This window comes from Oxyura jamaicensis, chromosome 1 (genome assembly GCF_011077185.1).
Source record: "Oxyura jamaicensis isolate SHBP4307 breed ruddy duck chromosome 1, BPBGC_Ojam_1.0, whole genome shotgun sequence".
Taxonomy (NCBI): domain Eukaryota; kingdom Metazoa; phylum Chordata; class Aves; order Anseriformes; family Anatidae; genus Oxyura; species Oxyura jamaicensis.
Genome location: NC_048893.1, coordinates 23220765 through 23244028, shown reverse-complemented (window position 1 = coordinate 23244028; position 23264 = coordinate 23220765). Strand labels below are relative to the sequence as shown.

The 23264-nt window shown below is 38.1% G+C and overlaps 1 protein-coding gene across 3 annotated transcripts in view; it reads right to left on the bottom strand.

Moving 5' to 3' along the window:
* Positions 1-23264, bottom strand: part of SLC13A1 (solute carrier family 13 member 1) — a 57078-nt gene that overhangs the window by 5726 nt on the left and 28088 nt on the right. Inside the window, exons 2-14 of one of the 3 annotated variants that reach the window (XM_035326869.1) lie at positions 22226-22361; positions 19592-19720; positions 18765-18901; positions 15858-16045; positions 15220-15277; positions 15063-15129; positions 14401-14564; positions 9786-9905; positions 8432-8530; positions 8241-8342; positions 1957-2060; positions 1181-1290; positions 375-536 (exon numbers count right to left, since the gene is read on the bottom strand). In XM_035326869.1, the coding sequence (XP_035182760.1) occupies positions 375-536; positions 1181-1290; positions 1957-2060; positions 8241-8342; positions 8432-8530; positions 9786-9905; positions 14401-14564; positions 15063-15129; positions 15220-15277; positions 15858-16045; positions 18765-18901; positions 19592-19720; positions 22226-22324 (1539 nt within the window). In that variant the 5' untranslated portion in view covers positions 22325-22361. The remainder of the gene's footprint in view (positions 1-374; positions 537-1180; positions 1291-1956; positions 2061-8240; positions 8343-8431; positions 8531-9785; positions 9906-14400; positions 14565-15062; positions 15130-15219; positions 15278-15857; positions 16046-18764; positions 18902-19591; positions 19721-22225; positions 22362-23264) is intronic. The other 2 variants (XM_035326886.1, XM_035326876.1) reach the window with 2 other exon arrangements.

The following is a 23264-nucleotide window of genomic DNA, read 5'->3' as shown; positions in this document are numbered from 1 at the left end:
TGGTGACAGCTTGAATGGTGCAGTGTTAACCTTGTTGTTTTTTTTTTTTTTTTTTTTTTTTTAAGATTTGGTCTTGAAGAAACACTGAGAGCGCTGTACTTTCAACTATTTCCATTATACTCAAATAGGAGTAACAGCTTCAATTTTGGGGTATTACACTTTTATCCTAATTTTACTGAATTTTCAGCATCTCTTGTAAGAAAGCCCCAAAACAAACAGCTATCCAATGCACATGGAAAAAAAAAAAAAAAAAAAAAAAAAAAAGTTATGAGGTGCTTTATGCAGACTTCTAAAAAAATGCTTCTTTGAGCAGCTGTATTATTACATGGATGACAGAGCACATTCTGGTTAAAAGCAATCACTATGATACTCACCAAAGGAGATAATATAGGCAAAAATATCGTAATAGTGGCTGGATTGCTGGCCACTTCTGTTACTGAAGTGACAATAAGGCATGATATCAGGATAATTAGCCACAGGGGTAGTGATCCTAGAGGGGTCAATTTACTTGCTACCCAGGCAGACAGTTTTGAAACCTGCGTAAGAACATGACAACATGATTATGTTTTACAAAACACTGAACAGAAAACTATAATGAAATGATATTGAACAGGAATTTAATCGTCTGTTAATTGTGAAGTACTTATGTAAAATAGAAAAAAAAAATCTGAAATATTTTCATATTCCTACCACAAGTACACTTTTCTAAGTTATTGTTGTCCAATAGGCAACCATGCAAACTATATTCCATTTATTTATATTTGCACCTTTGAGAAGGTTAGAGGAGATGTACTCAGAAAATTTGTCATACACATACATCAGGCTTCATAAATAAATCTTGGGCCAAGACCTGTTTGATTTACTGGAGTAGCCAGCAGGACTCTGCATAGGAATTACCTCAGAAACCTCTGCACAACTCCTACCACATCAGGCTTAAATTAAAACAAGTAATTAACAGTAATCATCATTGTTCATAGCCTCTGAAGTCAAGGAAAACTTTTTTTTTTTTTTTTCTCACCCCCACTTTGTGAACATCTTGTTTATTCACATTTATCCTGTTCAATATTGCTACAAGAACAATTTGCTAAAATAAGAGAATAACCCTGAATCCACTGCATGTCTGAATTGTGTCTGATGTGGGTCATGCTAATTGCACAGTATCTTCTATAAATTGCATTACCTCACAGCCGTCTGCCAATGCAAACCCGCCACCAACAAGAATAGCTATTTCCCAGGGCATGCATGACTGAAATTCCTTCCAAGTAATCAGTGGAGTGTAACCATAAGCAGCTAGAGGAAGAAAAAAAAATAATAGCCACCAACATTTAAAAACATCTTGAAAAACATCTTGAAATAATTTCTCTGAAGAAATTATTTGAAAATATTCAAAGGCAAAATCTAATCATTATAACCTGAATAAATACTTTGAAAGAAACAACCTGTAGTTCTGGGACAGATCCTTGGCTGCAGGAAACTATCACAGCTTGAAGATGACTTCTACAAAGGTTTCCACCAGCGGAGCACTGGCCCCTCTCCCCTCCTTCCCTGTGTGGAAGACTGCTATGGGGTATCGGTAAGATTAACTTAATCAACAAAACTCTACTGTTCATACAGATTGCCAAGGTAACACTCTATAGGCTCATTTAGGATTTGATCTCTGTCCTTTGTAGCCCATTTCACAGCCTGTATCAGTCTCTGGAGAGGTGATTTTCACCAGTGCCAGAGGGCTGCAGACAGTGGGCTTCCGTACAGCACTGGCTCGTGGAGCTTGCACTGCCTGCATGCTGTCACCAACTTCTGCACCAGGGAGGCTTCATTCCCCCACAAGGCATTATCCTGTATGAAGGTTGTGACATTAGTGTTTAAAACATTCCTCTACTAAATGCAATGAGTTGTGTTTAGAGTTGAACTTTAGGTACCTTATTGCAATAAAACCCAGATCAAAAGATACTCAACTGCTTTCTCCATTTGAAGTCCTAGACAATGTTTTTGCAGGAATAATAAAGAACAGGAGGCCAATCACTAAGGCAGTTGTTGAATCCGTAGCATAGCCTTTATACCTGAGTTAACAAGAATAACACAAGAAAAAAGCATGTACATATATACAGTCAGGACAACAGTCTGTTACGTTGTGTGCCCGTGCCCATGTGCGGGCTCCCCTGTGAGGAGAGGCCAGGGCTGCCCCATGCCGGACACAGTCCAATGGGCCCAATGCAGGGCACAGCTGGGCCCAGCAGCCAAAATGGTGGCACATTCAGGAAAATACGTTTAAGGAAGAGCAAAAAATGCCACATAGGCAGTCACAAGTGAAGAAAATAAGTGAGGGAAAATGCCCTGTGACCACCAAGTTCGGAGAAGGAGGAAGGGAAGGAGGTGCTGCAGGCATGGCAGCAGAGATCCCCCTGCAGACGTGCAGAAGAGACCATGGTGGAGCAGTGGAAAAGTGTGAGGAGAAAGGAGTAGCAGAGAGGAGCTGTGACAGACTGACCACAGCCCCCGTTCCCCATCCCCCTGTGCTGCTCAGGGTGGGAGGGCATGGAGTCAAGGATGAAGAAGTAAATTTGAGCTTCAGGAAAGGGAAGAAGGGAGAGTGTTGTTTTAAATTGTCTTTGTTTCTCATTGTCAAAATTTTCCTCAAGTTGATCCTGTTCTACCTATGATGGTAACTTGTATGTGGTGTCCCTGTCTTTCACTCCCTGTGAGCTTTTCCATCATATTTTTTCCTGCTGCCCCATTGAAAAGGGGGACTGAGATAGCAGCTGGGTGGGTGTCTGGCAGCTGGCCAGTGTCAACCCACCACATCTGCAGAAACAGAACATGTAAGCCCTATAAATTCATCAGTTTGTGTCCTGAGTAAATGTGCACTAATTTGTCATGCAGGAATAAGCTGGGGGAGGGGGGTGCTTGGAAATAACTGCTGCTTAAACAACTCATTTTCACAGTTCAGTGGTAAATTTAATAATTTTAATATGCTCTGTTTTAGATCCAGTCCAACAGGCCTTAAGAGCACTGTGCCTACCCACAAAGGATGATGCACTTGTAGGTAAGGGAAGACAGCAGAACTTTATTATCCTCCTATGGCTGTCACCACTGTGGTCATAGACATGAGGGCTGTGTTTACTTTGAACATTTCCTGTGCATGAGAACTCTGTGCTCCAGTGTTTTTTCAGCTGATCCGATTTCCTTCAAACAACTACAGAGTACAAGACCAGGCAAAGTACAAAGCTGACCTCTAAGGACATTTTAACGCATCCAGCTGATTCTGTTAGATGGTGACATATCCCATCTTATTTCAGTCAAGATAGTCTTAGTCACTCAATAGAATTAAAAACTTTTGCTAAGAAAATCAAACCCAACAGTTTTTAAAGTTCAGTCATTTTTTAATATTTACTGGAAATTATTTTTTTTCTGAACCAATGCATAGCTTCCCAGCAGATCTCAGGCTTAAGGTTTTATATTAAATCAAGGCTTTTCACTGAAAGGGAAAAATCATCTCCAATTATAGGTTACAAATGTATACTCTGGTAGATCCCTTTTCTTTAACAACATCATTAGGAGAGATTCACAAAACCTTAATATGCGTAGCACACTGATATCACAGCCAGTATAGTTTTAGCTAAAACTGTCACAAAATGAACCTGCCATAAAAGTTGAAGTGGCTCACTAATACAATTTCTCTCCTGTTTTCTGTTGTTTGCTAGCACAGAATATGCTTTTAAAAAACAAGTGTGTAATGGCTTGTTAAGGCAGAGGGTTCTGCCCATATATCATCTTTAGCCTAGGTCCAGATACACTGGGGTTAAAAATCAGAAAATCCCTTCCCCTAGCATCCTATACTGCACTCTTTTAAGACTTTATATATGTATATATGAAATAAATATATATATACTATATAAATTATATATATATAATACTATATTAAGATATACGTGAGTTATATGATATTATATACATTGATAAGATCCCCTGTGAACTTTCTTTTCTCTAGGTTAAACAGTCCCAGCTCTCTCAGCCTTTCCTCATAGGAAAGATGCTCCAGTCCCTTCATCTTTGTGGCCCTTTGCTGGACTATCTCCAGTAGCTCTGTGCATGCCTTGTACTGGGGAGCCAAGAACTGGACACAGTTCTTCAGGTCAGGTATGGCCTCACCAGTACAGGGCAAGGATCACCTCCCTGGACCTGTTGGCTACTGTCCTTTGCTGCACTGTCCTTGGCTGCAAGAGTCTGCTTGACATTGCTGACTCATGTTCTACTTCGTGTCCACCAGGACCCCCAGGTCCTTTTCTGCCAAACTGCTTTCCAACTGGGCAACCCTCAGCATGAACTGGTGTCTGGGGTCGTTTCTCCTCAGGTGCAGGACTTTGCATACCCCCTTGTTCAAATAGGAAAGTGCAATTATGTTGCTAACAAAACAAAACAAAACAAAAAAACTATTCCTTGTGACAAACACTGTTCTCAGAAAACTTGCTTGGGAGACAAACACACAACATCCTACTGTTAGTCACACTATTATGGAGATGCACTTGAGACCTTTCCAGAAGTAGCCCTTCAGTAATTGGTGAATTTTGAGTTTAATAATTTTCAAAGTCTACTTATCCAAGTTGTAATGCAATCACAATATCAACTTGCTTGTAACACTGGAAATCTGAAAAAAAAAAAGGAGGAGAAGAAAAAGAAGAAAAGGGAATATATGATGACACGAACTCAGGCAAAAACCTGAGGAAGAGCGAAAGAAACCCACCTTGTGTACATCAGCTCTAATCAGCTGCAGCCCAGTGTTGAAATTTCTGTTTCTTATGAGGTTCATAAAGTGCTAGCCAAAGACCAATTTGAAATTCATCTAATTGAAGCTAATACCCTACAACCTGGAATCAAGCCAGGACATAGGTGGAAACTGCTGTAGCAGAAGCGATGTGTGATCCTTTGCTGTCAACAGATGGAGAGGAAATAGGCATTTTTACCCTGCACTTCCCTCTGTAGTGCTATAGACATTGATTAAAACATTCTGCTATTGGCCTCCAGAGGGAAGTAACAGGGGCTCAGGGCAGCACGGTAATGGATTAGTCTTTGATAGACTTATAAAATTTCCTTGAGAAAAATTACCTTATAAATGTAAAGTGTGTTTGAAAGGCATTTGATTTAGTGTGGCTATCAATGCTTCTTAAAAATGAGCTCTACTCAATACTGATACAGCACAAATGTGGGTAAGAATTGCCTGACATTTCAAAAAGTGGGGAGGATATCATCATTGAATACCAATCTTTCTGCTGGGATTTCAAAGAAGTCAGTGTCTGTATTTTAAAAGAGTATTCAGTAACTTGTGAAGATGCACACGAGGGGCTGAAAACATGAACATGGATAGTGAGAGTGATAAGAATTTGTTTCTTAAAGCTAAACTTGACTCATTCCATTTGGTTTGTCAAAAGGAAGCTTGTAATGTGATATAATTAAACCAGGTAAGTATATCCTTAAATCACTTAAAGCACAAAATAAATAAATAAATAAATAAATAAAATCTAGCAGTCTAGCAGGGAAAGACAAAAACAGATGGCTGGAAGCTATATGCAGACAACAAACAAGGTGTGAATTTGTCTTGTTTATTTTGGCAGCAGAGATGAGTATATACCAGAATAAACTATCAAAGAAAGTGGTAAACACCAAAATATGAGGAACCTATATTTTTCCACCCTGAATTCAAGCCTGGTTGCTTTCTGGGAATTCATGTTCTAATAGGCTTGACACACAGAAACATGTAACAGCTTCTGATCTTTAGCATGTTATAAGAAATGAGGTGACGGTGCCATCTGGTTTAAGACTCTGGGACCATTGTGAAACCAACTTAAAAGTTCACACTTAATGGCCCAGGGGGTTCTGAAAGTTACTTTAGCTCTGATATTGCAGCTTTGTTCCTCTACTCTAATGGACAGTTTTATAGTAAGGTCAAAGCTCATCTGTGCAGGTGACAGAATCTCCCTCAGGCTGACCCAAGACTGGGATAAAATCCTGTAAAAATAAGTACTATCATAAAGGTAAGGGCAGAAAATATTTCCATACATTTGCTTTCTTTAACATATACTTAAGGAAGTTGTACACATGCCTGTCACTCTCTACCACAATCCAAAACACTGAACAGTTGTGTGTGCAAAGGCATTAGTGAACAAGTGCATGAGAGATATAAGCTGCAGTTCATGCACTGTAGAAGCCCCTTTGACATTACAGCAGTGAGTGCAATGCATTGATAGATGCCTTTTGCCTGTGTTTTTTTTTTTTTTTTTATATTTGGAATTTTCCATTGTTTTCTTTAAAGATGATGGTTAACTACTACTCCTAGCTGTACCTGTGCTGGCTTCTTGCCCCACTCATCTTGACTAGGAAGTTTTCTGTTGCTTGTGAAAGTAAAATTGTAAATTCCTGGTTTGATGCCTATTAGCACAATTGATGGATAAATTAAAGCTATCTAGAAATAGGAAACATCTGAAGAGTAATACATGCTTTCTTTCCCCTTAAAGGTTTTGTTAGAGAATAACACATGCTTTGTTTCTCTTCAGTTTGCCTCACAGAAATTATAACGTGATTCAGCTTGATGTGACATGACACGTGCTTGCATTCCCTTCCAAGAAAAACATTACAGGACATCCACAAAGTAACATCCCCACACAGAACCTATAACCATGCTTGGTATGAGAATATTCTGCTTTTCCCTGTCAGTGAACAAAATTCTCAGACAACAGTAAACAGACAACTTGAAATAAGAAAATGTAGATCTCTGGACTAAAATAATTCATTTGAGTAATAAGTCCCAAATCTGAAAGGTTGTTTACCAGGTCTGTTTTTCAGTATCAGATGTATCTCATTAAATGGAGCTCAATGAGCACTGAATGTTAATATGAGGCAGAAAGGGAGGCAAAGCCAGCCTGATTGCTTAGCTGGCTGATTGCTTGATTAGGTCAACACTCCAAAACCCTTTAAGATTACCATGGTTCATATGAGACAATGATCATCAGGTCTATTGTTGTTGTTATGAGGGGAAAAAATGTTCCTTTGCAATTTTGGGGGTAACTAAAAAGTAAATAATTTTAAAACAATCTTACTTTTTATGCACTTGTTAATGCTATTTCTACCAAAAATAAAAATTAAAAAAATAAAAATTCTCCTCATTTTAAATCTTCAAAGGGCTACAATTATATCTTGCAATATCCCTTGCCAGATGTACTAGCAGAGCACTGCTGTGTGTGTGCATACTTGTGTGTGTGTGATAGACTGCCTGAATGGTGGGAGCATATTTAAAGAGAGGAGGGATGATGGATGTGTGTGCACATGTCATTTGTGGAAACAGAAACACAATATGGAAAGTTACCATCTGAGTCTAATTCTGGCCTTTGACTCAGATAGTGATAAATGTTAAATCCACAAGGGCCTAAACAGCACAAAGTCCTGCTCCTCCCAGTCCCTCCTCCCAGTCCTCCAACTACTTCCCAGTACTCTAGAGCAAAATTCAGACCTTTATCACAGAAGAACAATGCCAAAATTACAGTAATTACAGCAAGAGAACAGGAGCTATTACAGGCATCACTGTATTATAGATTCTTGGAAGATCAAGCAATTTCTTAGGGAAAATACGTCTAGGTGATCCTGGGTAAGGGACTACATAGGCAAGCTGAAGCAAAAGGACAAAAAAGTGTAGTAGTTACTGAATAGTTCCTGCTTTTTGATGGTTTGTTTAACTGTGACTTTGTGAGAGTTATGTATGAACAGAGAGTAATTTATGTCAATAATTAAAGCGATCAAAGCAGAGGATGTTGGCCTGTATGCACAGAAGTTGAGCTGTCACTAAGGGCAGCAGATCAGAAAATCCTAACCAAAGATCTTGTTCTTGAAATTGCAGATTTGGCAAGGAAATAGGAAAGATTAATACCAATTATGCCTTATCCATCACTAGATCAAGTGTAAAAGCTAGGCAAAATCCATTTTAGAAGGTACTTTTTTTAATCCTGCAATGGGTTTAGGAGATTTCAGATATTGCAACACATAACCTCTACGGAACTCCCAGAGTTGTACCTATTCTCTATACACTACAAAAGTTTTTTAAAATGTCATCCTGGCATCTTTCCAAAGTATTAAATGCGTTTTTTTCTATTATTTTAACATTTTTTCTTTTCTATTTTTTTATTGTGAAGTAAAGAAGATATGCAGTTAAGACATGGTACAGTTCTCACTGGTGTATCAAAAAGATTACTTACTTTGGGAAAAGTGAAGACCATCCTGGGATGAAGCCTGGTTCTCTGGTAAACCACAGCAGTGTCATTAAAATGAATAGGACAAGTGTAACAATTTCTGGGTAGCTATAGCAGAAACACAATGGGTTATACATTTTCTTGAATTCACACTTGGATTTACTTGTTCGTGTTTGCAGGTTCATAGTCTTACATACCTCATTGGTCCAAGCTTCTTGTATTCTTCCTGAATCACCTTTGCTGAGGCCTCCTCTCTAGCTGTTTTTTTCTTGCCACACTTGAACATGCTTTTAAAACTGGAATGTAAATCAGCAGTATTGAAGGATGGATTATCAGTGTATGCAGAATAAAAAAAAGAAATGTCCACCCCTTCCAGTTAGCAATAGCATTTTACAAAAATTTTTCACTTCACAATGCAGTGTCTCCCATTTAATTAACAGATACTAAACTGAGTACATTGGAATTAATTGGCAAAGTCCAGTGGGAGACTGACAGAGGCCAACAAAATGTGTCCTGCTATTGACTAGCTCATTTGTTTTATCCTATAATGGGTTTAGGACATTTCAGATGTTGCTCACAGGAAGGATGAAGCTTTAATCATGGGAACTAATTGAAACAATCAAAAGCATAATCTGTCTGTTTAATGAAAGTCATACATGATTCTGCTTTACTCTGTTTTTTAATGAAAAACTTTGTATTGCTTAAGTAGCCTGCATACTGATCAACAGAACAGTTTCTACAAGCTAGGTTTTCATTCTTCCATAATATTAAAAAGAACACTATCAAAACAATCAAGAAAAAAATGAAAGAATAAATGTTCAAATAAAGAATGGTAAGCTTGGGCTTATTCTAAGTCTGCTTAAGAGTAGGCAGTCTCACTTTTCATCTCTTGCACCAGAAGTAACCATGTAACTGGAAGACAGCAGTCCCCATTGTTATCTCTGCAGGTGTTAGTGAATTCATGGAGAACAAGGCTTTGAAGAGACAGCCAAAAAGAAATATTATTCTCTGCAAAACCTTAAAAGCACAAAATCCAAGAGAAAGAAAAACATGCCACCACATACAAATTTTGGAAAAAAAAAAAAAAAAAAAAAAAAAAGGACTTTTTTACTTTACATTCAGAAATGTAGTCATCCAGTTTATAGCACAGGTATTGCTCAGGTATTCAAGTCAATCCCTGATTCCAGCAAAGAACAGCATCCTGCCCACCTTTAACATCTTCAGGTCTTAGACTAAAATGCACATAATTTCCATATTCTTTAGTCTTGCACACATGCAATATTTAACTATGATGTGTGCATATTCTAAAGGAAGGGATATCATCATTTATGATATACACTTTTCATACTGGGCTGAGTAGTCAAGGATCTTTATTTTAGAGCATTCTTGTCCCTTCCAGAGATGCAGCTCTACTAACCAAGGATGTAAAATCACTGTTGCTGCATTATCTTTTTAACAAGCCTGTTAAACTTAGGTGGAATATTTACTTCTGGTATAAAGCATCTTTTATACCATCAACCTTTACTTTTATTGATTACATCATTTACTTACTCAAACCCAAGGAAAAGCCACTGGAGCCAGACCCAAGAGAGCACCAGAATAACAACTGTGATGGGGATAGAAAGGATAAACCAGGATCCAAAGTTGATGCACTTGCAATCTGGATAACGTCTGGATGAAAGGTAAAAAAAAATATATATATACTCTTTAGTTAAGCTCTGCAAAGGAATGAGAAATGAAGACTTGAGAGAAGTACCAGAAAGCCCTCTGCTGCAAGAGAGTGCTTCTGGCTGGCAGCTGCCTTCAGCATGAGGTGGCCTCTGGTGGCCTCTTCCTTCACCCTCCCCTGCTGTTCCTGATCATCATGACTACTACAGGAACTGTCCCTGCAGCTGTGCCACAGTTGCTTTAGCATCAGATCATCAACAGATCTGTGCATCTCCCACTGATCTAGGTGTGTCTAAACTGTTCAGGAGGCAAGGAAGAGCCACTCACAGCATTAAGGGCCACTGGGACTGCAAAGAAGCAGAACTTGAAGAAAAGCTACTCTCTGAAAGGAGACTTTTAGCACAAGCAAATATGCCTGAGTCTCTAATGAACTTAGAAGACAACAGTGGAGACAATGTTGAGACATTCATTATTGAAGGTTCCATAAGGTATTCAAAACTCATTAGAAAGAAATTTATTATTACTAATTTCCAGAAAAGGTGGGGATGTTTATCTGTCAGGTAGATTGTCTCTCAAGTCACATTGTGTCTTTGAGGCTGCCTTCATCTGCTGTTTGCAGATGTGGGTTTGACAACCACAGCTCTCCCTGCCATGTGCATTTCAAAAAAGGATAAATGTGCTTGGGTCTTCTGAAAGAAATAAATTTACTGTTGAATGAGATAGATGCCAGATAGGCAAGAAGGCCAGAATAATGAATCCTATCTTTAGTTTGTCAATTTACTTTATGAACATATTTCTTTCTATCTTTGAGCCCCTGCAGCTCTGCTGAGAGAGCTTCTACTGCTACAAGTGAGAAAATTCTAGCCTTCTTGGATAGCCTTCTTCCTTCATGCAGGAATCGGATGGAAGGGAAAACACAATGTCCAGAAGGAGGCTGCAATGACTATTTCCAATTATTATGCAGTCTTTGGTACTTCATGCCTTGCATTATAATGGTCTCATAGGTCATCGAGACAATAAATGTTTATTATAAATGCTATCTCACATGTTGTGTAATTTTTAGGATTAACCTATATTTGTTATGATGTTGACATATATTGCAATTAAAGAGGCAGCTGGGACTAAACTACGCCTACCCACTTCTTGAGATGGAGGCAGTAAATTGCAATTGTACATAGTGATGAGACAGAGAAAATGGCTATCATATGCTATTTAGCTTTTATTACATGATTAGCCACATTGATTTTTGAATGTACGTATTCCAAGATAGGAAAAAATGACATCAGCACAGCAATGACTTAGCATTTCATCACTTGCTAAGTATTATGATGTTATTTTTTGACGTATGCTTGATAATTCCTTATTGAACAGAAAACAAGCTCTTGAAAACTTTATACTAAAGGGTCAGCTCCATGATAAAATATTAATTTATGTTGGTCAGGTTCAACGGTAAGTTTGTGCAGTGCTGAACATATATTTAAGCATTTATAGTAATCTTAATAATAAAGTTATCTAATCTTCATTTCAGTAGCAAATATTCCTCAGGTAGACTGGATAATAAATATAAATGTTTACAAAAATAATCTATTAAGTAGCACTGGCTGGATTATCTGCTATAGTTGGCTTATAGGTCTTGCCTGAGGCAAGGATGGACAGGACACACTGAAGTAGTTGTTTTCCAGATCTGTTTTCTGCAAAAAATGAAAAAAATGTGATTGATTTTAATAATTCCTATATTACAGTGATGTGGTCAGTAACAGTGCACTCTTTCCAGGGAAACAGTACAAATGTCAACAAACTTGTTTCATATAACAAATCCAGACAAGACTGATTATTCTTTTAATGACTTTTATAAAATTGCTGAGATTGAAAATAATGTAATGTTGGCAAAGTTTGATTCTTCATGTTGGAAGGTCAAACTCAGTTATCAGAATGGCATTGGGGAAATTGAAGAAACTGTCAGTGAGCCTGACTGAAGTATCAAAGGTTTCCTTACAGGATTTACTCTTCCTCAAGCACAGCAGAGCTCAGTTCTCTGCTTGGCAGTGCTGTGTGTGACAGGCTTTCCTCTGTAACCTCCCCATAGACTTCCCCTGAGTGAAGCTGCCTAGGCCCTAGGATCCGTGGCACCACTGACACAGTCCAGCTGCAAACCTTGGATTGCAGCTCAGGAGAAACTGCTTGGTCATGTGAAAGAGCTGTGAGAAAGTCTGTACAGCACAGGTATGTAAGATAAGAGAAGTAAAACTGCAGATATGAGGTACTTGGCAGACTGTAGCAGCCTGAATGATTCAACAGGAAACATACCAATACAAAAAGGGATAAAATACTAAACAACAACAAAAATGGAGTCAGAAGAAAGGGACCTAGCACCGCTAAGGATCTGTTCAGGGAGCAGTGAGGACGAACTTATCTCATCCTCACTGATGCCCCTGGCAAGGAAAGGTTTCTGGGTATCTCATGGGAAGTGGTGAGTAGAGTAATGCTTAGCCTACCAGCGCTCTAATCAGCTTCTTGGTATCAGAGCCAATATTTATATATATTTTTTTCAGTTGGATATATTCTAGACACTATATTGCAGTGTCTCTTTGCACACAATTAAAGAATGAATAGAGTGACCCTGAGAGGATCAGTAACAATTCTGTCTTGTAAAGCAGCCCTTAGGGAAGTTGGTCTCACTGGCAGGGATGCTTGGCATCATTGTTGCCAGTGCTTGCTTCTGCTCTGTGGAACAGGGCTTAATTGCATGTCCTAAATCAACAGCAGGCTGAGGATTCCCAGCGAGGCACAGACTCCAACACTAACAGAGATATACGATCTTCCTCCTCATCTTTTTCATATTACAAATGAAAAGGACAGAAGGGAGAGAACAATAAACACTGATTATAACTTATTTAATACTAAAATTGAGAAGATATGAGGATTATAGAATTCCTCAGTGTTTTGTCACTGAGATGGAAACCCAAGAATACTCTTGGTGTATACAGCTCTCTTGCTGAATTGTCCTCCTTACGATGCTTGTTATGATGCTTATGAATTATCCTCCTTACGATGGTTATAATGCATAAAGGTAGACTGCAGATGTGTCCAAGTCATGCTAATGGGTCAAATCCCCCTTCAGACAGGACATAAATACAAATGAGGCCTCTTAGTGGAGGGGTGTAAGACAGTTAAAGAGAAAAAATATTTGCACAGTTAGGTGGTAGATACAGTTTAAGTTAAGGATTAGGCTCAGTGGTTGTGTAAAGATTAAACAAAAACCTGGTGGGGTATAAAACTGGATTATACACACAGTGCTCCGTGTACACCTCATGATCCTAGAGAGGATGAAGACCCAGGGAGAGAACGGCAATCTGCTTATGCATTCTTGGAGAGATTGTTAACAGCTAAGACAAACTGAAAAACCAGTTGCAAGCCAGTTTTTTTCAGGTTTCCTACAACTTCAGGGAAATGAACAAGAACAGTTCTTATCCCTAGTAATCGATCTTGTGAGTATGAAGCCTGCTTGGACCAGAAATGCTTATATGTTTAAAAGTTATAAGTTTATAACTTATAAGTTTAAACTTACATGTGTAAAAGTCCGAAAGACTTACAATGCCACACTCTGCCCTGTTTGTCTGGCCCCAGTAACAATAATTTCTGTACTGGTTCCATTGTTGCTATCTGCACCAGACCTCCTTACAGCACAGACTGTTTTACAGACTGTACCACTTCAGCTCTCTTTACTAGTATCTTGATGGCAAATTTCATCCATTTACAGAATACAGGTTTTGCTGTTTTGCTGTCTACAACATAGAATATTGGGCAGAGGGTAATAACAGGATTGAGTTTTATTTTTTCCTGTGTTAGAATTAGAGTAGGAATACTTCTGGCTATGAGTAATTTGCAGAAGAAAAAAAAAAAAAAAAAGTTAAACAAGAACTGTTGGTTTTTCAAAAGGTCTGGAACAACACCTGCCAATTTTAATTTTGATGTACTTTTAATTGGAAAAGGAATATATAAAAAAATAAATACCTGAAACCAAAGTGTTCCATTGAAAATAAAGTTTCAGATTGGCTTGAAATGATTTGCTTTCTCTTTGATTAACAGACATAAATTTCTAATTTCAGCAGTACACTAAGCATAGTCTCCTGGAAGTCTCCTGATTCTTTTTGCTAAGTGGACCTGAACTTAGTAGTGTTTTTCTCTTCATACAAGCCCATTCTTTTCCATGCAGATACTCAAAGAATAGAGTACACCTCAACCAAAGGATGCTCATCTTTTTGTATGTATTGGATGATTGCTTACAGACTTTCTCCATGTAAGTCAAATACAACCATGCAATTTCATTTAACCCTTTAACAAAAAAAACAGTGAAAAGAAAGTAATAGAATCAAGTACGATCAAATCAAAGGGTAAGGTTTCTAATGCATTTTAGGGGAGCCATTTGAGAGCTCAAGGAAGAACAGTTAAAATTCTGGATTAAGAAGAATACAAATAATTTAATATAGTCTCTTACGTATTGAAGTGCTCTGCAAAAATCAAATTAGTCGATGTTCCTGTGATTGTTGTCAACCCTCCAATGGTAGCAGAATAAGCAATACATAAGCACATCACTTTGAAAATCCCACTGTATTTGTCCTCTCTGCTTTTTCTCCCTGTTTCAGCAGGTGGTAGGTTCTGCTTAGTAAGAATATAGACTGATTAACATATAAGAAGGGCTCATCATTAAGCACAACAATAGGATTCAAGGATGTCCCAGAACAGTCAGACAATTTTATGGTAATACAGCCATATGAAGTGTGGTTTGGTGTGCAGTGGCAGTGCAATTATTTATGCAAAGGAAAATAATGGAGAGTCAAACCCTGAAGTCCTTTGCCTGAACTGCCTCAGTCTTTACACAGGAACTTCCTTGATATATATACTGATATATATACACCTGACATATAGAATCATTCTCTGATGAGGTTGGTTTAATTATATAAAACACCTTGGTAGCACAAAACCACTAACAAAATAACTAAGTAAGCAAACTGTATGTGTATGTGTATCTACACATCTTTATTCCCATAAAACTAGCTTCATTGCTAGCAGCACGATTTTAGGTGTTACACAGGAGCGAGATTTGGGTTAAAACCAAATTGCACACATTAGTAGCATAAGAAAAGATATCTTACATACCTGTTCCTTTTCTTTTTCATTTTCCTTTTCAATTGTGCACACAGTACTACTCATATCATTGTCATATCTGCAAAAACAAAAGTATCAATTGTAACAAACAGATGTTCTACTTGGATGAATTCTTAAGAGGAAATTTAATGAAATGAATAACTATTACCCATTAACTTGTTTGCCTTTCTCTGTCCAGTCACTGTTTTCACATTCTCCTATATTTTCTGTAAGACATTGACAGAAAGACAAATAAGTGTTTAGGGGTACAAATCTGGAATGTCTCTATCAGCACATCCCATTCCTTGCAACTGCTCATCCCATGAATACATTTACAAGTGCAAAACAGCTAAGTTGTGCCCTAATCTTCCACAACCCATATTACCCCAGGGTGTCAATCTCATAATGATGAGAAATCTCCTAATTTACAATTCAGCTGTGTATTTAACCAGTTTAGATTCATTTGTTCTTTCAACATTACCCTAGAGCTTAAAGAGCTCTTTTCTCTTGCTAACATTTAACATCCCGTGTACTTATAGCCTATAGTCATATTTTTTTCAAACTTCATTTTACTAGGATGAATGAGCCAGCCTCTTGTCTTCTCCTCTCCTGCCGTATTCTGCACCTGTTCAGTCTTAATTAATCTTTGTGAATGTGAGAGGCCTCACGTGCAGTAATCACAGAGATGTCTCTCAACAAAACACATAATGATCCTGTTACTTGCCTAGCCCTTCAACTTCCTGTTATGTGGTATTTGGAGTTCTGCAGAGTAGGGGTGGGCAAACGAGAACTGCACTGTACGCCTACCGTCGAGCTCCAGCGCCAGGTTGGTGGAGCCATTAGAGTAAGACATCTCCAGCGCGTCAGCTTCTGCCTCAGCTGTGGTGATCTGCTGAGCTACAGCCTCTACAATTGGCATCACCATGGCAGCCGCAGAGGTGTTGCTGAGCCACATCGACAAGAAACTACAGCTCACCATGAAACCCAGCGTAAGCCTGGAACAGGAGAGAAGCGTCTGTTACTGCTGCAGCAACACCTTCTATCACCGGCTGTTTAATATAAATGGAAATGGAAGAAATAATATTTATTTATAGAATAATGCTGTATATGAATCATCTTTGAAGAAAGAGTGCCATGCATGTCACAAATTCAGATAAAACTTAAAATGGCTATACTATTAATGCTATTAGTCTTGTATTGTACAAGCTGGCTCAAAACTCTGGCCTGTGAGTCACTTGGGCTGTGAATCCTCTGGGTATCAGTCCAGGTGTCATAGGGAGAAGTATTAGCGATTCAATAGGTGGCACTTAGTTTTTAACCTATACCTAAAAGTGTAGGGATTATGTGTGCTTTAATAAAAGTTTTATTTCATATTAAATGGGAAAGTGAGGGTCATTATAAGAAAAGGTCATTATAAGTCTTAGTCTGGTCTTGGCGCAGCTTGTGCTGTTTGCTTCAAAATAGGAACTGCATCTACCTTACTAGAGTCTAGGTTTGCACTAAAAAAAAAAAGTAAATATTCTGTCACATCCGGTGAAGTTAGGTTAAATTTGACATACAGACTACATCGTCGTATATAATGCATCTCTTGGAGTTGTAAATGAGAGTAGTTCTCTTGGCTTCTTGTCCCAGGCTGTTGGCAGTGTCACTGGACACCTGCCATGCATCACCATAGCAAGGCAGCAAACATGAGTGAAGGGACTGTGGTGTTACAGCAGTTTATGAGAAGTCACTTGTGCAATCTGAAAAGCTCTTTGCCTGGCCTAGATCAAAAGCTTTGTAAAAGCTGTATGGATTACTCAGCACACGAAAATGAGATTTAATATGAAAATAATGTAAACAATGTATTATGACATAAAAATAGCATTCAAAATGCCTCTCGTAGCCTTTCATTTCAGCTAATGGCAAAAACATTTCAAACTTGTATTTTTTCTCAATATGGGCACAAAAAGTTCAATACCTTGATACCCTGTCTTTCCTCTGTGCACTTTTAATTGCATAATGACAAAATGATCTACAGAACTGCAAGTGGCAAACCTGATTCAACACAAATTGTCAGCGCTATTATAAAACCCATTAACTTTACTCAGTTTTTGATTATGTCCTCAGATGGAAGATAGGGAAGAACTGTGTTTTCAGGAGAAACATTTGTGCAGAAAACACTGGTCAGGATAAGCACTCCTGCTGTCCTACACCCACTACTGTATTCTCCATGTACTCTACTGCAGGAAACTCCTACGGTGATATCTCTGCCTTGGGCTGGATGTGGCTCCAGTGTGCACAAGCTGGCTCGGGACTCTTGCTAGTGGAGGAGGAGGGCCATGCACAAAGAACAGCGTGCATCACTTTGCAGTGGCACATAGTTTATGAGCAACAGATGCTGAGAGGCAGGAGGATCCTCTCCTTCAGAGATCATCTTATCATAAACTTATCATCCTGATACCATATTTAGGAAGTGCGACAGAGCTGAGATAGGAGGGATTCTGCTTCCTCAGGGTTACAAAGCTGTCAGTGGAACTGCTCCAAATATCTTCAGCAGCTGGATGCAGGTTTTTGCATCCACAGCATGTTCCTCAGCAGTTTTTGGTTAGTGGAACACACCATTGACTTGTATTCTCCCTTTCAAGATTTCATCCAAAAGATAACTGCATACATTAGAAAATGAATGTAAGGAGTATTTTGTCAAAGAGAAAGAGAGAAAGCAAGAGAGAAAGAAGGAAGGAAAGCTAGCAGCTGTCTAAAGATGTGGGAAAAATCAAAGTACCTATGGTATTTAAATTTAGGACAGAAAAATTACCAAGGAATATAAATAATCCAGTATTTCCAAGAGGTGTTATTAGTTAGATCACTCAGGAGGTATCTCATGTTTTAGACCTAGCTTTCTACTTTTCTGACTTTTTACCTCCCATCACTTTGATTTCTGACAAGGAGTCATAAGCATTGTATATTCTGGGAAGCCAGATTCACTTTACAGATCTTATCTGCAGCCTCACTGGTGTGCTGACAGATGAATTTGGGGGCCTAAAGTTTTCCTAGAAGCTTTCCTTGCAAGCAAAGAAAAGTTTTCACTTCATAAGATATATGTTGATAGCAAGTCAGTAAAGAGTTCAAGATTTCATTTCTCTCATCACCTCATCCAGCTGGGGAAGTTCCTATTCCTTTGATATTTTCTTCACAAGTTGACAAAGAAAAAAACAAACAACATAAATAGAGGCATTGTGCTTCATGTGTTTTTCCTTTGCCAACACAACTTTTATGACTTTATTTTCCCTCTTGTGTATCTCAAATCCTTTTTTGTATTTGTGAAGTTTCCATAGTTTACAAACAGTACTGAAATACAGATAAATATAAAGTATAGCACAGGTTTTTGGTTGTAGGCATCAGGTATGTAAAGTACTAACCATCATTAGGAATCAGGACCCTTACATTATTCACAGATTCATCGGTTGTGGTTTTTTGTTGTTGTTGTTGCTATTTAGAAGGTTCCTTATTATGAGCAGAATCACTGTAGGGAACTGTCAGTGTTATAATTAGTATTTCAGCGAAGTAATAAAGTGTCACCTACAAATCAATCATATCATTTCAAATATCTACTTTGTTTCAGTATAAAAGAAAAGGTGGATTTCTACTGCAGATTAAGAAGTAGGCAATTATTTCTGGAATTCAATCTTTCCACAAGTACTATTGTCCTCCTAGACATGGTTTAGCACGTACCATGCAGGGTTGACACCCACCAACATCACCATTCTCAAAGCCACTCTTTTGTGGAAATTCCATTTTTCTATTGATGTTGCCAAACAAATTACTCCCATCAGTAACAGATGAAAGTCTTTAAAATAAGCAGATGCCACCTGAAATAAAAGCAATAAAATATTCTGTTAATTAGGTGGTTACTTTCTGTTAGTATTTGATACTACCAGTTCAATACAGATATGTATTGAAATGCATGCGGAGAAAGATTTTTGGTTTAAACTTTCATTAAAGGTTTCATGTAAAATTTCATTAAAGCTTTTAATTTGATTTAAACCAAATAACAATGTGCTAAAGAACACAGTGTTAAAACCCAAAGAAAATTAAGGCTTGTGGTATAAACAACCTAAGATCATCAGTCACGTCTCACATAAAATCTAAATAACCAATGAAATTATGCTTTTTATTAACATAGCCACCTATCGAACAGAAAAAAGAACAACTTTAAACATGGAGATTTAAAATATCATCATCTGTGGTGTTGCCTCTTTGATGTGCAGATAGATTTTGCACACAAGGTCTTTACTGTATCATACTGCTTCCATAACATTAAGGATATCTTAAATCTATCTAGCATTTTCCCATTGACTGGCATTGAAGCACTGAATCACAATTTAGGAAAAAAAAAAAAAAGGTAGAAAAGAAAAGAAATATGGACAAATCATGTGAGCTTGCGATAGGTCTACCGTGACTGGCACTCAGCAAATCCATAGATCTAACCCATCAGGTTCTTTCTTTGCAGATTTTGCTATTGAAATCTATAGTGTGATAGGGAAAAAGAAAAAGATTACCTCCTTGGATTCCATTATACCAAACAATGGGAACATAAAGGCAGGAAGCAAAGCTGAAACAGCCAGTGGCAAAGCTTCTGTGAGCCAAAAGATAGCAACTACAAACAGTGTGTAGGCGCATTCTGCTTCCTAGAATACAAATAACACCAATGAAAACAGGAGTGGATCACTCAGAAGGAAAAAAAAAAGGCACAATTGCAAAAAGTCCCGCTTTGTCAGCTGAGAGATTACTTCCCCCTGGAACCAGTATGAGTCAAGGGACCTAGATTCAGGGTACTTATTGTCTTCTATTGATATTCTTGCTAAGGTACAGAACAGTCTGTAAATAGTTTTAAAGAATTTTTTGAAAGACATTAAGATTACTTAAATTCTACCACTTATGAGAGGGCAGAAAAAAAGACAGTTTCCTTTTCCTTCAAGCACAATTAATCATATAACTCATTCTGGAGCTTTCTCAGACCATGAATGAAAATAAATAACAAAATCATAGAAACATAGGAACATTAAGGTTGGAAAAGACCTTCAAGATCATCAGGTCCAGCCATCCCCCCACCACGAATATCACTCACTAAACCATGTCTCTAAGCGCCACATCCAAACTTTCCTTAAACACCCCCAGGGACAGTGACTCCACCACCTCCCTGGGCAACCCATTCCAATGCCTGACTGCTCTTTCTTTAAAACAAAACAAAACAAAACAAACAAAAAAAAAAAAATCAGTCTACTAATTTCCAACCTAAACCTCCCCTGGCACAACTTGAGGCCATTCCCTCTCGTCCTATCACTAGTTATCTGTGAGAAGAGGCCGACTCCCAGCTCCTCACAGCTTCCTTTCAGGCAGTTGCAGAAAGCAATAAGGTCTCCCCTGTGCATCCTCTTCTCCAGACAAAACAACCCCACTTTCCACAGCCACTCCACACAGGACTTGTGTTCCAGGCCCTTCACCAGTTTTGTTGCCCTTCTCTGGACACACTCCCGGGCCTCAATGTCCTTCTTGTAGTGAAGGGTCCAAAGCTGAACACAGCACTCGAGGTGCAACCTCACCAGAGCTGAGTACAGGGGGATGATCACCTCCCTGGCCCTGCTGGCAACATGGGTTATTCCTGATACAAGCAAACATCACAAACATTCTGCAGCTGCAAGCACACAGAATGCAACTTTTAAAAACTCTCGGAGTGTTTGCAGTCAATAATAAGTTGCATTTTGGCTCTTCTGTAATCAGTTAAATTTTGTCACCAGTATCAATAAGGTGAGAATAACATCTAATATGAAAAACGTTGTCCAAGCCTGAGAAGAAACACAGTTACTGCTCTTAAGACTTGTAATTTCAGTGTTTGACTTTCATTCAGAATTCTGGAAAACATGATTTATTTCAGTGCTGCCAGTAAAATGCAGCCATCTCTCTGCTGATAAAGAACAAATGAGAAAAGACTAGGATGAGAGAGGAAGAGTAAACAACAAGGAAACAACTGTGGATGCAGCCAAATATAAAGAGATTAAGTGAACCTAGCTTCTTCCAGAATCCTAGAAGCCCATTTTTTGTAGTTTTGATTTATATTTCTGCTCTTGAAGAAAATGGATTAGATCTTTTACTGTCAATGGTTAGGACATGAAACTACTTAACAGCAACAGACACTGTCTGCAGTAGAAGAGGAACTGAATGAAATGGGGCTGGGAACCTCTTACTGAAATCAAGATTAAATCCAAGTCAGTCAGCTATGTCTAGCATTTATTTTTGGGAAAGTTTGTGTTATATATTAAACAACTTAAGAATGATTCACTTATCATCTAACAAATATTTATCTCACTTAAATACTACCACATTAAGAACTTTGCAGATTCTTAATGCTCAGAGAGGAATAGTGAAACTCTGAAATGAGACAGTGTGAAGCCTGTTGCTCTGTATCTGCTATCTATATGTGATGCAAGGACTTCTGAACTGTATTTTAATGTGTTTTCATTATACATGTTATGTATAATGCATTTGTGATAACGCATCACAGGAGAATTCCATTTCATTCTGCTGATATCAGGCTGTGCCAAATGGAAGCACTAATACAATAAGATAGCTGTTCCGTCAGGCTGGAGTTGTCACAAGGGTTACTGAATGCCAGCAGAATTTATTTCAAGTGAAATAAAACGAAGGTATTCTGCCATAACCTATGCTATATTTAGGAACCAGAGGGAATTTCTCAGAACATTCATTCCAGTCATTTGCTGTCAGACAACACAGTATATGATGAACTTAACAAAATCTATCATCAAATAAAAAGGTAATTTCATCTGTCAGTTCAACTCCACTGTCAAACATACAGAGCTGCAGAGCTGATTAAAAGTAGCCAAAATGTAATAGTAAGGACAGGATTTTTCAGGGTGGTCTGGGTGGTGTTAAATGACAAAAACATTTCCTAAACAAGAAAATATATATATAATTCAGAACTTCATGCAACCAGCACAGAACCTTACATTAAATCTGTTGTCTTCTATACATTTCTGTGAAAATACTCCGAGTTGACCAAACAAAATAACAAAAATCCACAGTGCAAACATAATGAAGTAATTTTGAAAAGGTCTGGGAATCTCAAGCTTGACACACAGCTGAAAAATAATTACCTGCCACAGCAGGTCACTTACTTTGGTTTTGATGATGAGTGGGAGTGGAAGTAAAAGCAGTGGGGTGAGGACAATGAGCAGGAACCTTCGGTAGACCAGGAGGTAGTTAAGAACCTTCATGGCTGATGGCTGATGATGAACTTCCCTGCAGAAACTGCTGAAAAAAATAGGTCTGACTTTAAATAGCTAACTCTGATTAATATTTTTCCAAACTATCACCTTTAGCCATTGCTAAAGCAGGCCAGTAAACCAAGTTAAAATTAAATCTTGCTTTTTATGGTTTAAGTGACTTTATTAACAGTAGGTTGATAAGATAAGTGTTCATCATAAACCAAGGCTAGATGCCTGTCTCCTCATGACTTTCTCCCCCTGCCTTTCCTCATAACAAATCTATGTAATTAGAACAGGTTTTAGGCACCTAGATAACGAAACATTTCAGGTGCTCTCCCAGTCACTGCTGGCTACTGTAGGAAACTGAAACATTCAATATACATAGAATATATGTTCAATCCCAATAATACCATGATGTATAAAGAAGATCACTTTGCTGGACAGAGTTAAAAATCATCTAATTTTAAAAACTTAAGAGGACAAGGTCTTGAGCATCTTGATCTAGCTCTGAACTTTGCTTTGAGCAAGAGCTTGGACTAGATGACCTCCAGAAGTCCTTTCCAGCCTTAATCTTTCTATTGATTCTGTCCTTCTAGAGTTTGAAATACATGAGAGAAATAGGTTTTCTCTGTCTTGTCTGGCAAAGAGTGTATGAGGTTTTTTTGTCATCTCATCTTATCCTGTTTTCTCACAGAAACAGGAGAAAACAGGATAAGATGTTCCATGTACATCACATAAAGCTTTGAGGAAGACTAAGAATGAGAGAGGTTATGAGACAATCAAAAATGAATAAATCCTATTGCCTAAATTTTCCTGTTTTCAGTAAAAGAAAACATTGTGCTGTGTCTGTTATACAACAGAATAGTGTCAAATAAAGAAGAAAAAGTAGGAAAGAGTTTTGTATCTGTGAGTAAAGATCAAAAGGGGAAAGAACACATTGTTTCATGCT